The 13457-nt window shown below is 48.5% G+C and overlaps 1 protein-coding gene across 2 annotated transcripts in view; it reads right to left on the reverse strand.

Moving 5' to 3' along the window:
• Positions 1 to 13457, reverse strand: part of LOC125947933 (nuclear pore complex protein DDB_G0274915-like) — a 77062-nt gene that overhangs the window by 25277 nt on the left and 38328 nt on the right. For both annotated transcript variants that reach the window (XM_049673498.1, XM_049673499.1), the window contains exon 2: positions 5060 to 5526. In XM_049673498.1, coding sequence (XP_049529455.1) covers positions 5060 to 5526 — 467 coding nt within the window. The remainder of the gene's footprint in view (positions 1 to 5059; positions 5527 to 13457) is intronic.

The following is a 13457-nucleotide window of genomic DNA, read 5'->3' on the forward strand; positions in this document are numbered from 1 at the left end:
CGATTAAATCGAATTAAAAGTAGGAGCGAAAAAATTGTGCAAAATCTCCCCTTAAGACATTTAGCTAATAACATAATGAGTTTGATCACTACAGAGACAAGTGCGGTTATTATATTGAAAGCAATTAGCATGATTGTCAAGAGATAGGAGTGATTTAAAGAATATTTATTATCCCTTTGAATGACTTCCTTAAATAGCTCTAGCGAGTATCTTATTAAAAAGCTTTTTGTTACTGTGTATAGAATTAATCCATTTATTAAATTAATGTTATATTAATTTTCAACAACCCGATAATTGAACTTGTCTTCCTATTCCCGTACGATGATTTCCAAAAATACTTCAGCAAAAGCGAAGATATTCCTGTTTCCAAAACTGATTTGAGTTTTGCAACGGGAACAACAAGTTTTTTTTCCACTAAACTTCTTATAACCTAGCGCCGGCTCCTGTCTGCTCCTCAATAATGTCCTTCATATCGCATAAACTTTTCATACATCGTTCCACATCCTTCTTTCGTACCCCGATTGAAAAATGTTTTCCCATTCCTCCTTCCTCTTCACACATCCACCCAGCGTGGCCCAAGTGGCCCCATGGTGCAGCGAACGTCGCTAGAGACAGCTGGAAGCCTCTTTACCGTTCCGAGCTGCTCATCACTTTTATTGGCTCATACGTCTTTTGAGTAAGAGGATGTTTTGCTCCACCATGCGCACCATCCTTCCTTCCTTCCTCCAAAAAGAACGAGGACAAAACTTGCTGGCTCACTCGCTGCTGGCTGCTGCTGCTGCTGCTGCTCGGCAATGTTTTATTCATGGCTAGTGGCACCAAGTGGCCGGTGCCCCGAACAGGAGGAATGGGATTGAGTGGCAAACATAATAATAATAATCATAAACGAAAAAAAAAGATCTAACACCAGCAACTACGGTGCATGTGTGCTTCCTGTTTTCTATTTTTGTTTTAGTCCGGTTTGGTCTGAAGCCTGGGCCACTTTTCGGTGAGCGAGACGAGGTTCAAAAGTGGGTTGTCCATCGTTGCAAGCGAAAACAGGATATCCAAGAACAACACACAGAAAGAGGAGATTGTACTATCGGTACAGTAACAAAAACAAAAAAGATAAGACAGGAGTTTCCCTTTTCGGCGTCCGTCAATTTCACTTAGCTCATGTTGAGTCTTTATGGCGAAGCAACGGAATTTGTTGACGCTGCGCTAGTAAGTCACTTAGGTTTATTCCTTTGCTGACTTGCCTTCGCCCTGCTACGGCTATTGAGTTCTGCAGACCTGTCATCAACCGGATTCACCTCGTACAAAATGTCACATCTTTTGTGTGGCGGATCCCAAAATATGGCGAATGAAATGCGCCGACGGCGGAAAAAAGGGAAGAAGAACCGGAGGGAACCATACAGCTTGACCGAATCGAAGGTCGCTGTCAAAAGCAGTAATGAACTTTACAACCCCACGACCCTTTTATTGGGTCGGCCGAAGACCTGTGTGCGTTATGATTTGAAGACCCCTTTTCGGACAAAAACCTATGATTGATCGTGATTTGTTAAATGGATTGCCACATTCTGAGTTCACGCGAGTCCAGAGGTCAGATACAGCCTTTGGAAGCGCCAGCACAATGGACTTACAATGCTGCCGTCGGTCGGTGAGTATGATGCTGAACCGAAACGGGAGTAAATAGAGGGTAAATCTTATGAACTCATCTCGTCCTTTTTTGGGGGTGTGTGTGTGTGTCCCATAGTAGCGAGCATCTGTTCCGGAAAAAAACATTCCAAATCCGATCGAAACTAACGCACAGCAACGGGTTTCGTGTTTGCAGTGTAGCAGTTGTGTGGAATAGTCTTTGGCCTTGTTTGGCGCCTCCGCCTTCCGTCCTTCCGGAAGAGTGTTCATAATTATCCTGCAATCCTGAAAACTTGAAATTGCCCAGAACAAAAACCATCCACAACAGTTGGGCCCCGAATCGAGAAAACCGGAAAGGAGGATGCAGATCCCTTCATTCCAGCAGCCAGCAAGGGATGCTACGCCAGCCAACTAGCTACTTAGCAACTTCCTGGGAAGTTGCCGGGAGTGAAAATAATAAAGAAAACTTACCCCGAAAACCTTTCACCAGCGAGCGAGTCTGGTCTGGTCTAGCTGCTGTAAAAGCGGAGGACACTCGAGCGAAGAAAGAGGGAAAAGGGAAAGGAAGGAGCAAAGAGCGCAAGGAAGCAAAATACTGTCACGCTCTTTTGCGGACACTGCGTGTCCGGAGGTCCATGGAAGACGGTCCTCTACACACATTTCCGGGGCCGCCGGGTTTGCCTCGGGCCTCTAAAGACAAAGTTCCAACAATGATGATGGTGTCCAATTCATAGTTCACTTCCTTTTCGCCGTCCGGAATTCCTCACGACACCACCACCGTCACCGTACCATCGAGAAGAATATACTAGGGTGAATGGTTGACGGGGGAAAAAATGGCGGATCGGAAAGTTTTTAACTCAAGGCGGGCTGGCAGGGCTGGCACGGAGGCGTACGGTCATAATATCCATAGGCCATAGGCTTCCGGTTCCGTCACGACCCGGCACGACAGCTGCAGGCATTGCATTGCATCGAGAGGCGTAGCGGACGCTCAGCAGTTTCGACGTACGACGTGCCGTTAATTACCGGAAAGCGTGGAATGAGTGCTCTAGCGCTGCATTCTGCGCCATTCAGGGATATTGGATAACAAAGGCAAACCAAACGGGCTCTGCGGGTCTCAAGGGACGCCATTTCTGTCGCCCTTCGGCAAAGTAATAGCACTTCGGGCATGGTTTGACTGGATGGATCGTGTGTCTACTGCTAGCCAATCCGGAAGCCACCGACGGAAGACAAATATTGAAATGGAGCATCCGATATCGTACGAAGTGAAGCAAAGATAAAGAACACGTTGGATTCGACTTATGATTAAACATGTCAGCAGTTTTGTTCGTCGAAGCAACGATGTTTGCTGCGATGTTGCAAAGAATTCCATGCTTTGGGTAAGATTTGTTCAAGTTACAAAGACCTACGCGTTTGTGTCAGATAAGACAATAAATCAAAAAAAGATACCTTACCAAACACATTTTGCTCTTTTATAAACCCTTCGTAAGATGCAAATAGGATTTGTGGTGAGATGCCGACCTGGAATGATCAATATCATTCCATCCCAATGGACAAAAATACAATTTCGGGGAATGTCTTCAGTCTCCGAAAAGATATCAATAACCGATGCTAAAGTAACAAGTAAAGAGGTTATTGTCATCAGTAGACCGGCAATATGAAGAAAGTGTGCATCAAAGCTTTATGATATAAGCTTTAAACTCAAACTAACGTTATTTATCGAGACAAACGAGTTTGAAACATTCAACAAATCACCTAAACCTTATCCAACGGTCACAGATCGTCCGTCAAAACCAAAATAAAGGCAATATGCTTAGGTTTTGCTTAACGAACGGCCGTTTTCAACCCCATCCGAATGTTGGATCTTTTCTCGTTTGAACTAAACGACGTCATTCTACAATTGCCACATCAAAACCCGGACAGCAAATTTGATCAAAACCCCAATCCGATGACTAATGTTCCAGCTGTTGATTGGGTTTTTTTCTTCTCGGGGAGATTTTGAAGGGGAAATGTTTTGTTCACACCTCACCACCACGACCGTCGTTGTACCTTTCCTTCGGCCATCGATTCCGCGTTTTTCTTGTTAACGTTCTCCACGAGCATCCAGCAGCCACGAATTTGCTCGGACGCAATTGCATTTCATGCAGCTCATCCAGCGTTCGGGGGTCCGGTGTGAGAAAAAGAATCCGCGATGTCCGCGCATAACACGCGGTAATGGAAGATGTGTACCAGTTCGCCTCTGAATGAAACCTCTTTTTCCTGCTTTCCGGGGGAGTTTTTCGCTTTTGCAGTGAACAACGTACGACTTGCGATGCTACCGTTGTCCGACCGATGGATGCATTGCGTATATGCTAGCCGCAATTGGTGCCGTTGTTTTTTTTTGGTGTCCGGTTTCTCCCTTCGACCGCGCAAAACGCATTATTCCGTATGCGGCAGGCAGCAAACATCACACACGAGCGGTACCGCGGTGATGATGTACCGAAAGCGGGCTGCTTCTGTCAGACATCAGCGAAAAGGCGAACAAACGAACGATTGGCATCCGTTCTGGGAGAGTGTTATCTCCTTCCTCTCCTCTTCCTCTCCCCTTGACCTGAGGCCACGGAGCCAGTGCATTGAATTCGCGAATTCGCGAACTCGCGTTCACCTCAGCCAACCAACATCCGGTTTAAATGTTCGATTCTTTCGAAGTTTCGAGCAGCATGAACATCGCGTACCGTTACTATAGCTACCGATCCCAGTGCCACCGTAGATGCCGTGAAGCCATTTGGGCGTTTTTGGTAGCGATGGGTTGGTGCATTCGGGTACCGGGAATTGATTCCGATCGAATCATCTCGTTCCCGCCCCATTCCAGCTACCACGAACCTCACATTACCTTCACCAACATATTGCATGCATCCACGGACAGTGTACACGGATGGATGTGAGGTCAATGTGGCTTAAATGGCGCTCGATGGCAAACGAAGTCAAACGGGTTTCATTCTCTCCCCTCGAACGCATTTCAATTGCGTTCGATGGAAATGGAAATGGTTTCGTCGAACCAATTTTGCAATGCAAACCATCCATTCGACGAAGGTAAAAGCCAAGCACGATGGTTTTGTGAAAAGGCGGAACAGGACACAGGAGTTGATGCGTTGATGAGGTGGTGCCCCCGGTTGATGGTGGAATGTGTTGCTCAATGCAGCAACACTCTAAGCAGCCAAGGTTCTAGTCCGCTTACAGAACATCTGGTCGCTCAAATGTTGGGCCAGCCGGTAGACCACCTGTCCTTACTGCACCTTCTCCCTTCTGCTGGTTTGCTCCATAATGCAGGAGCCCGGAACTAAATTTGATGAAAAATTCCTGGTAACACCACAAGCCACGCCAAGGTAAGGCAAGGCACGGCAAGGCCAGGGGTCGCTACGATGGGGTAGCCAGAAGTGTAGAATGGAGCGCTTGGTGGACTTACCGTCTTGTTGCCCAGATTCTTGACCCGACAGTTCAGATACGCGGTTTTGCCCAACAGCGCCGTGACGTTCTTCGAGGCGGCCACATCGAAGTATGGCCCAACACGGGGCTGTTCCGTCGGTAATGCGGTCGTCTCCGCCGCATGACCATACGGACGACCATGACTGGCCGTCGATGCACCGTTGTTGCTGCCGCTACTGCTGCTGCTGCTGCTGCTTGTGGTGCTGATGCTGCTGCTGCTGCTGGCAGCATTGGTACTACTGGGGCTACTGCTACTACCGCTACTACTGCTACTGCTACTACTGCTGCTGCTGCTTCCACTTGTGCTGCTACTACTGCTACTACTGCTGCTGCTGCTGCTGCTGGTTAGCAGATTCGGTTGACCGGCTGAAGCGCCACCATCTTTCGTTGATGTGGTTTGCTGCTGCTGCTGCTGCTTCGGTATCGTCTCTCGTTGTGCTCCGTTCACTGTAAAGACGAAAGGGAAGAGCACAAAGGGGGTTTGGCGTTAGTTCAAGGTTCCAGTCACCAACGTAATACGTGACTCCAGAGCGGCAGCATCAGTTTAGGAATAATTAATTAAAATGTTTTCCAAAAACCCTAAAATTTCTTGCACATGTTATGTGACGCCAAAATCAGAGAAAGAAAGAGAGAGAGCTTTTGTTTTGGATCAATTATGTATTAAAAATTAAGAACTTTGCTTGATATCTGTCCCGTTGTCCCGGAGTCCCCCGAAAGATAGTGACTGCCGTGGCGTTCTTTGCTTGAACCTAGCATCTGCTGTCGGGAGTGTCTCTCTATTGGAGAGTGAGACACAATCAGAAGGTCGATATCGATGCCAAAAAAAAGAAGGGCAAAGCTTTTTCACCGACTACGTGTTCGTACCGAGCAGTTCGTGAGAACACTCCTCCTGGATGAAGACACTCTTCGGGGTTTTGGGCACCACACACCGTGGCGGCAACCGGTGGGAACAAGACTTTCTACCCTCTTCTTCGTCTTGCGATGTCACAGCAGAGACCTATAAATTTGCGATTTGTGTGAGTGCAAAGTGGTTATGGACCTCTCACTAGCAGCTGCTGGCGATGGTGATGGCCCCGGTCCTGGGGTCAGTGTTACGTGCAGCTCACTATTCCCGGACCAACAGTGATCGGGATTCGGGATGGATTTTTTCAAGAAATTGAATTTATGCTCACGCGCCAGCTACTCCTCACACACACAAAAGCAAACACACACACGAACGCACACTCTTCCGGTCCGGTCCGGTCCGGGACCTGGTGCTGCAGCGAATCGAGGTTCTCGAGAGCCAAACAATCGAACGAACGGCGCGTAATTTGTTGATTTATGGTTTCGGAACCCTCCCCACGTGGTATCTGGGTTCTATGGAAAGCCCTTACGGCCCTCTCCACGGATCAGTGCTTGCCTGGCCTGGTTGGCCGGTGGCCAAATGCATTTTGCATTTGGACCATCACACTGGCAAAGTAAAATGCAATCACTTACCCCCCTCCCGGACCGACCATCGCTCATCGTTCCTTGCGGAAGTGCTTTGGGCGCCACAACCCCAAAATCCGTTACAGTTCTGTCCCGTGACCGTTCCGCCACGCTGAACACACACACAGACACACAATCCACGCGGATACACATTTTGGACAAAATTAATTTAGCAAAACGAAATGGCGGCTCACGTTCAGCAGCAACCCGAATGCTCCATTGTGTGATCGATGGTAGGTTTTTTTGGGGGGGGGTGGCGAAGGAGGAGGCTGTAATTGTTGTAATTCAATTCCTGCTGCACGCTTTTGCCGCTGATGCCGCGGTGTCAGTGTTGCTGATACGGTTACGGTCGGGCTTCGGCTTCGAAACATTGGCGCCCGGCATTTTCTTTTTTTTCTCCAATTTTTTTTTTATGCAAAAATCGCGCTCCCACGCAGGGTGGTGTGTCACCGGCATGTGTTTACCTCAGGGCGGACCGAAGGGATGCGGGACTGTGCGTGTAACGTGGCCATTTGCAATTTATTTTAAAACCCCCATGCCCCACGAGCGTTAATTAAAATGCACTTTACAGACGCGCGCGATTTTCGGTTGCATTTCGGGGTGGACTGGGCGTATGGTCGTCGCCGCCGCCACCGCCGCGCGTTTTAATATCTTAATCATGCTGCATCGTTATCGGCTTTCGCGGGAAGGACGGACGTGGTTTTGGGACTGGACGCTTGCGCTTAATGCGCATTCCCATCCATCCATCCATCAGTTCCCTTCATCCCTTCATCCCCTATTGGGTGGATTGATTTCATCCATTTTAAATCATTCCCCGGACGATGATTGAGTTGTAAATAAATGATGCACGAAAATGCCATTACCGACCGGGTGGGGGGGGGGGGGGCGGGGGGGGTAGTATGTCGTGCACACCAGGCACCGGACACCGAGGCCCCGGGCATCGGGTATGCTTTGTTTCTTTTAAATGTTGCCAGCAGAGGGTCCCGAAAGTTGGGAAAAGCTGGGGTCCGGAGTCGCTTTACGGTCAACCGTTTGTAAAATAGTGCAAAACGTAGCCTACTGCGCTTCTGCTGTTGAAAGGTGTGTTAAGTAGAAACCCCCTTCGCCCGTTAGTTGGCTGCATTCAAAACATCAAAGCAACCACAATCAAACGCGTAACGCTCCGAAATTGCAATCCCGGAACAACCGATTGACTTAACGGTGTACTCGAGGGGTGCTGGTGGTGGTGGGCATGATGCAAACTAATCGCCTCACCGCGGAGCCTAATTGCACGGAAAATAATGGAAACCGAAACAAAAAGGCAATTCCGAGAGCGAGATGGCGACGTTAGAGACCCGTCAGTCGAACGGACAAAGTAGAAAAGCTTGATTTGATTTATCAATAATTCATCATTAGAATTATCATTTTGATCGCACCGATCCCACACACACACACACACGAGCGCGCGCGCGCTCGCGTTGTCCTGTTGGTTCGCATATCAATTTAAGCTAATTAGTGCTCGGTGCAGACCAGTCGCTGGTGCGTGAATGCTCGCGCGTCCTCGTTTAGCTCCGGCGGTCCTGTCCTGTCGCGCGTCCTGCGCAAGAATCAAATCGCGCACCACTCCGTGACCGACCGCTCATTAGCAAATGTGGCGTATTTTTCTCACTTTTGCGCCACCAGCCCCCCGGTCGACGGTCAGTGATTGAAGTCACTTGATCGAAAATAATCTCTTCACCGAGCGAGAGGCGGCCACGCCACGCGAGAAGCGCGAATCAATGGAGGCATCATTAATCTAATTAAAAATCAATCAACCCAACGCAACCAAAGTGACGGAACGACGGAGACGAGTCGAGGTGACCCCCCCCCCCCCTCAGAGTGGGGAGGGTAGATTAGTATTAAAATTTAAGCGAACAACGAGCCCCACGATGGTGTCCCGGGAAAAAGGGGAGGTATTGCTTCGGCGGAACCGATGTTTTTCGGAGTTTATTTTGGAATCCGGTGGCCACGCGGTGCTCGGTTGGTGCCGCTGATGAAGCTAAGCAGCTAAACTGTTTTAAAATGGTTGCCGGCGCCTGGTATGGCCCAGCCCGGGGGCCATTTTATTGAAATGATGATAAATGTAGATCAGATCGGTTCCGGCGGAAGAGCGAGCCCGGGAGGTTACCGGTTGAAAAGGCAACACCCCGTCTCTTCTGCTCGCTCGCTCTCTCTCTCTACAGCTTCATTGTGTCGTCTATTTAGCGCGGTTACTCTGTAATGTTTCCCCTGTAGAAGACAGTAGGAGAACAGGGAAGGTCCCAATCAGGAAGATTAATCGCTTCATCTTCCGGTTTCCAAAAACCAGAAGCGAGCGAACGGTCGCCATCGTCGCCAGCGTCGTCGTCGTCGTCGTCGTCGAACGAACTGAAGGACGAAGAAGATAAAGCTCCCGGATCATTCAGCCACGTCACTGTCACCGCGGCGCGAAAGTCATTCTCATCGTTCCGGGAAAAACCGACCACTGCCCGCCTTCCATCCAGCTCCATCAAACCGTTTGACTGACTGACTGACTGGCGGACTGGTAGAGAGCGCAACGCCGCGACGCTGAACGATTTTATTGGTCGACCGACGGTAGCGGAAAGGAGGAACGAGAAGGTCAGACCGGGGGGGAGTGTGAAAATGGTTGCCTCATTTTCTTCACCAGATGTGAAGGAATGTAGCCTGTACCCTCCCCCAGATCGAACCGAATCGTTGCCACAAGGACCTTCAGATGGTGAGGGCACAAATTGCTTAATAGTGCTGATCGATTGAACCCTCGCGCCACCCTCGGGGCTGTGTGTGTGTTTGTGGGAGTGAGAAAACGCGCTCGGCCCGCGTTCGGAGGGTAAATGGAAAAGTGTCATTCATCGTTTAGCGCCGCGACGCGCGGGGTTCGAAAAGGAAAACAAACTAATTTCCCTAATCCAGGGCCGGCCGGCCTTTCATTTTCGAGATGAATGAGGATTAAATAATTTATTGCCGACTTGGCCTGTGGTCGTCGACACCGCCACCGCCGCCGCCAGCCCGGGGTCGATTTGGGCGAACGTGAAGACGCGCGACTTCGACACCCGACACGGACCACCGGGGGATCGACCAGGGATCGACTTCTCCTCAGGCGGAGGACTTACGTTGATTAATGCTGTGTTGTTAGGGGTGGTTCTGTTTTTTTTTTCTTCGATGCGGGAATGTGGTGTCGTCTGGCGTGGCAAATTGGGTGAAAGGCCAAGTCCATCGGATGGGGAAGATGGCAGTGGCAGTGAGTATTGGAGCGGTAGGTATGTAATGTTCTCCCGAGATATTACTAAAAGTTGGTACCATTACTTTATTTAGTTACTTATTCAAAGTGTTGCTTTTCCCGTTTGCTACATGGTTTTAGTATATTAGTGAGTACCGTGCGATAGAAACAATCTGCAGAGTACAAACTATTCTATTTTAAGACATGTTAGCTAAGTCCTCAATTTTAAAACTGAATGTTATGCTAATTTATTGTACTATATGAGCTCTTAAAAACCTGGTTGATTGCTGTTAATGGCGTTTTTTACATGCATTTTGACCTAATTCAGTAACTAACTTCTCAAAGATTCGTTCTGACTAAACTATATTCCTTTCGAAGCTACTTGGCCATATCGTCGATTCTGAACATTCATTTGATACTAATTTGATGTATCGCCTACTTCGAAACTTTTTTTCGCCAATTTCGCGTTTTCTGAAGCTAAAGTTGCAGTTGCTGCCTAATTAATGTTGCGGTTTGTCTAGCTGAAATCCTTCTTCGTTTTATAAAAAGACAATAAAAAAATTCCATCACATAGTCAGTATAAAATTCCTGAAGTTCTGTAACACGTTTAGCAATCGTTTTCAAGAACCGTTTCTCAATCATATCCTTCAGTCTTTCACATAAAATATGCAAATTAAAATGTCACAGCTCGTATTAAGTTGACCTCGTTTACGAGTGCCAATAAGTTAATACCAATAAGGTTTTTCCGTTTTGTTCTGGACATTATATCTCAGAACTGTTATTAACATGAACTTTTGATATTAACATGAAATTGTATTACAGCCACCCAACGCTTATTACTTTAAGCGCTACATAATGTAAAACTGTTTGCCTTTTTAACATAAAATTGAAACCAACACACTGAAGTCATCGTTGCGTCCCAGTTTGAATCTCTTTGAAGCACTGCTACGAACGATACCAGGCCGCATGTACCGGCGAACCCAATGCACGATTAATGAGTGAGGCGGGAAGCATAAATTATGGAGATGGAGCTAGTGAAGCATAGTTTTACCCACTGCGATGCGATGCGATGCGCTGCGTTGCGCCTTGCTAATGCGATGCCCGGCCACCCCTGGGGGGGTGTCGGCTTCGTCACAGCTTGGCTGTGTATGCATTTTATTTTAATTAGAAAATACGTCGTCGACACACCGATATACTCGCCTCGCTGCCCGGTGTCGATCGCGCAGATCATCAACATCCCCGACAACCCAATACTGCTGCGCGCTTAATGTTCAAAATGATGCACTTTGTTGTGTGTGTGTGTGTGTGTGTGTGTGCACCGGAATGTTGATGATGATGCTGCTTATGAATTTGGTAATATGGAACCATGGCGTGTGCTCCTTCCCCGGTTCATCGCCGACATTATTCTCTCTCTGTAGGGTGTTTACGTTTGAATATTTATAAGCACGTCATTGTGTGAGTGTGCGAAAAAGACAAAGAGAGAGTGCCCTAGTTGCTGTCGTTTATCGACAACCACGGGGACGACAGGCTTTCTCTTAGCACTTCTAATACTCACTACATCTCCTTCGTCCTATCTGCGATCCAAGTGTCTTGGGTCTGGGGCAAAACAAAGCAGCCTGTGTGAACCAGAGGACCAGAGTCCACAGTACTAGAGGCTGATAGGAATTGACAGATCCAATTAATTTAAACATCCTCTCCTCTGTTTAATATTTGATTGAATTAATTTCGTCCTTTCGCCGGCCACATACGGCCCTGCCGGCCCTGCGGTCTTATTATGTTGGCGTCCACTTGCTCGCGACGAACCCACGCGTGGGACAAATCAAAACAAACAAGCAACGAAGGCAAACAAAATGCGAGATAAAAGAAAAGGTCGTTTAGAGAGAGAGAGACTGAGCAAAAAAAAACGAAGCACGGAAAATTCAAGCCCAACGCCAAGCATGTGTGTGTGTGTGTGTGCGAACGAGGAATGATGCGATGTCGAGCGTCGAGTGTCCAGCGTAGGAGTGTGGACTCTGGACTGCGCAACTCTCGAAGGAAATCACTGGCGCTATGCTGCTTGTTATCGGTACGATGAAATCCTTCCAGCGCCTCCCCAGAGAGGGAGCGAGATATGGGACATTGGGGCTCGGTTAACGAGTTGTGCTTTTGGGTTGGTTGCTGTGTGTGTGTGCCGGAGAAACAAATAAATTACTTCAATCACTGATTCGTGCACCGGACCGGATGAGTTCCTTCATTTCTCTTTTCACCAGCACCGTCACCACTGCCACCACTACCTAGGGAAATGAAGTTCGAGCTCGACAATGGTGCAGAAAGAGAGATAAAGAGAAAGAGAGAGAGAGAGAGAGAGAGAGAGAGAGAGAGAGAGAGAGAGAGAGAGAGAGAGAGAGAGAGAGAGAGAGAGAGAGAGAGAAGGCTAATAGAGATGGAAAGCCATCGATTAGTTAATCAAGGCTCGTTTATCTCGTCCCAGAAGAAGCAGCAGCAGCAAGTATCTACCCAAAGCGTAGTATCCACCCGCAAAAAAAAAAAATGCGGGGCCCAAGAAACTGATGAAAATCTTCGAGACGCTCAATTCCCGGCCTCGCAGCTACCGAGACGCACAGACGATAATTTTTTACGAGACCTTGGGCCCGACGTGCGGTGAAATTCGTGTTTCGGTTCTTCGCTCTCGGCGTTCCGCGTGAAAATTCCAAGTTTACCATTTGTCGCTAGCTGGCTGGCTGGCAACTACGAGGACGACAACGGAGTGCGCATTCGATACCCATCGCTTTATCAGCACAAATGTAGGTCAATCGGTGAGGTAGTGGTGGTGGTGGTGGTGACAGTGGCATGGTTCGTAGCAGAACTTGGAAACTAAAGAACACATTCGGTGGTAATTTGATCTTATGATCGACAGGACGACGACGACGACGCAGAAGTCGACGGTGATGCCACTTGCCAGATAATGCGCGCCAGTTGTCGACTCCGACGCCATCGTCATCGACTCGTGCGCGCATTTGCTTAAAACATATCAACTTTCCCTCCCAAAAAAGCGCCCTTTAAAGTCTTTGGGAGCCCTTTACTGTAATCGAGGGATCGCTTTCTCGCCTGCTCGCTCGATCACTGGACTGGAGAGCGGCTCGTGGTGAGCAGAAGAGTAATCGTCCCCATTCCCAGAAAAAGGGACGAGCGGTTGCCCTTTGATTTAGCAATAACCGTAATCGTAAAGATATGCTTGCATACCAACCATAAAGTGCTGTAAGGCTTCCACCACCACCACCACCACCACCACCACCACCACCACCACCACCACCACCACCACCACCACCACCACCACCACCACCATTACTAGGTGGTGTCCGATTGGAGCGCAGGAGTTCGTTACTTTCCCCGGTCTCGGTCTGCAGCTGGTGAGTATCGGAAGGTTCGCGCGTTGTTCGGGAGCACCTTTTGGAGAGTATCTTCGGGCTTGGTGCGATCAGTGCTGGAGAGATCCTCTCGTTGCCCAAAAATCCAAATCCCACAAATTACAATCAATAAAATGCGGCAAACCGAAACCGAAACCGAAAGATGATTCGAAAGTCCATGGAGTCGAACTGTCCACCATCTTCTTTTTTGGCAGGAAAAACTTTGGAGAAGCTCTCCGAAGAGTGCCCGGAGTGCTACAAGGAAGGAGGATGGGGGTTACATCTTGCTT

The sequence above is a fragment of the Anopheles darlingi genome, chromosome 2 (genome assembly GCF_943734745.1).
Source record: "Anopheles darlingi chromosome 2, idAnoDarlMG_H_01, whole genome shotgun sequence".
Classification (NCBI taxonomy): Eukaryota; Metazoa; Arthropoda; class Insecta; order Diptera; family Culicidae; genus Anopheles; species Anopheles darlingi.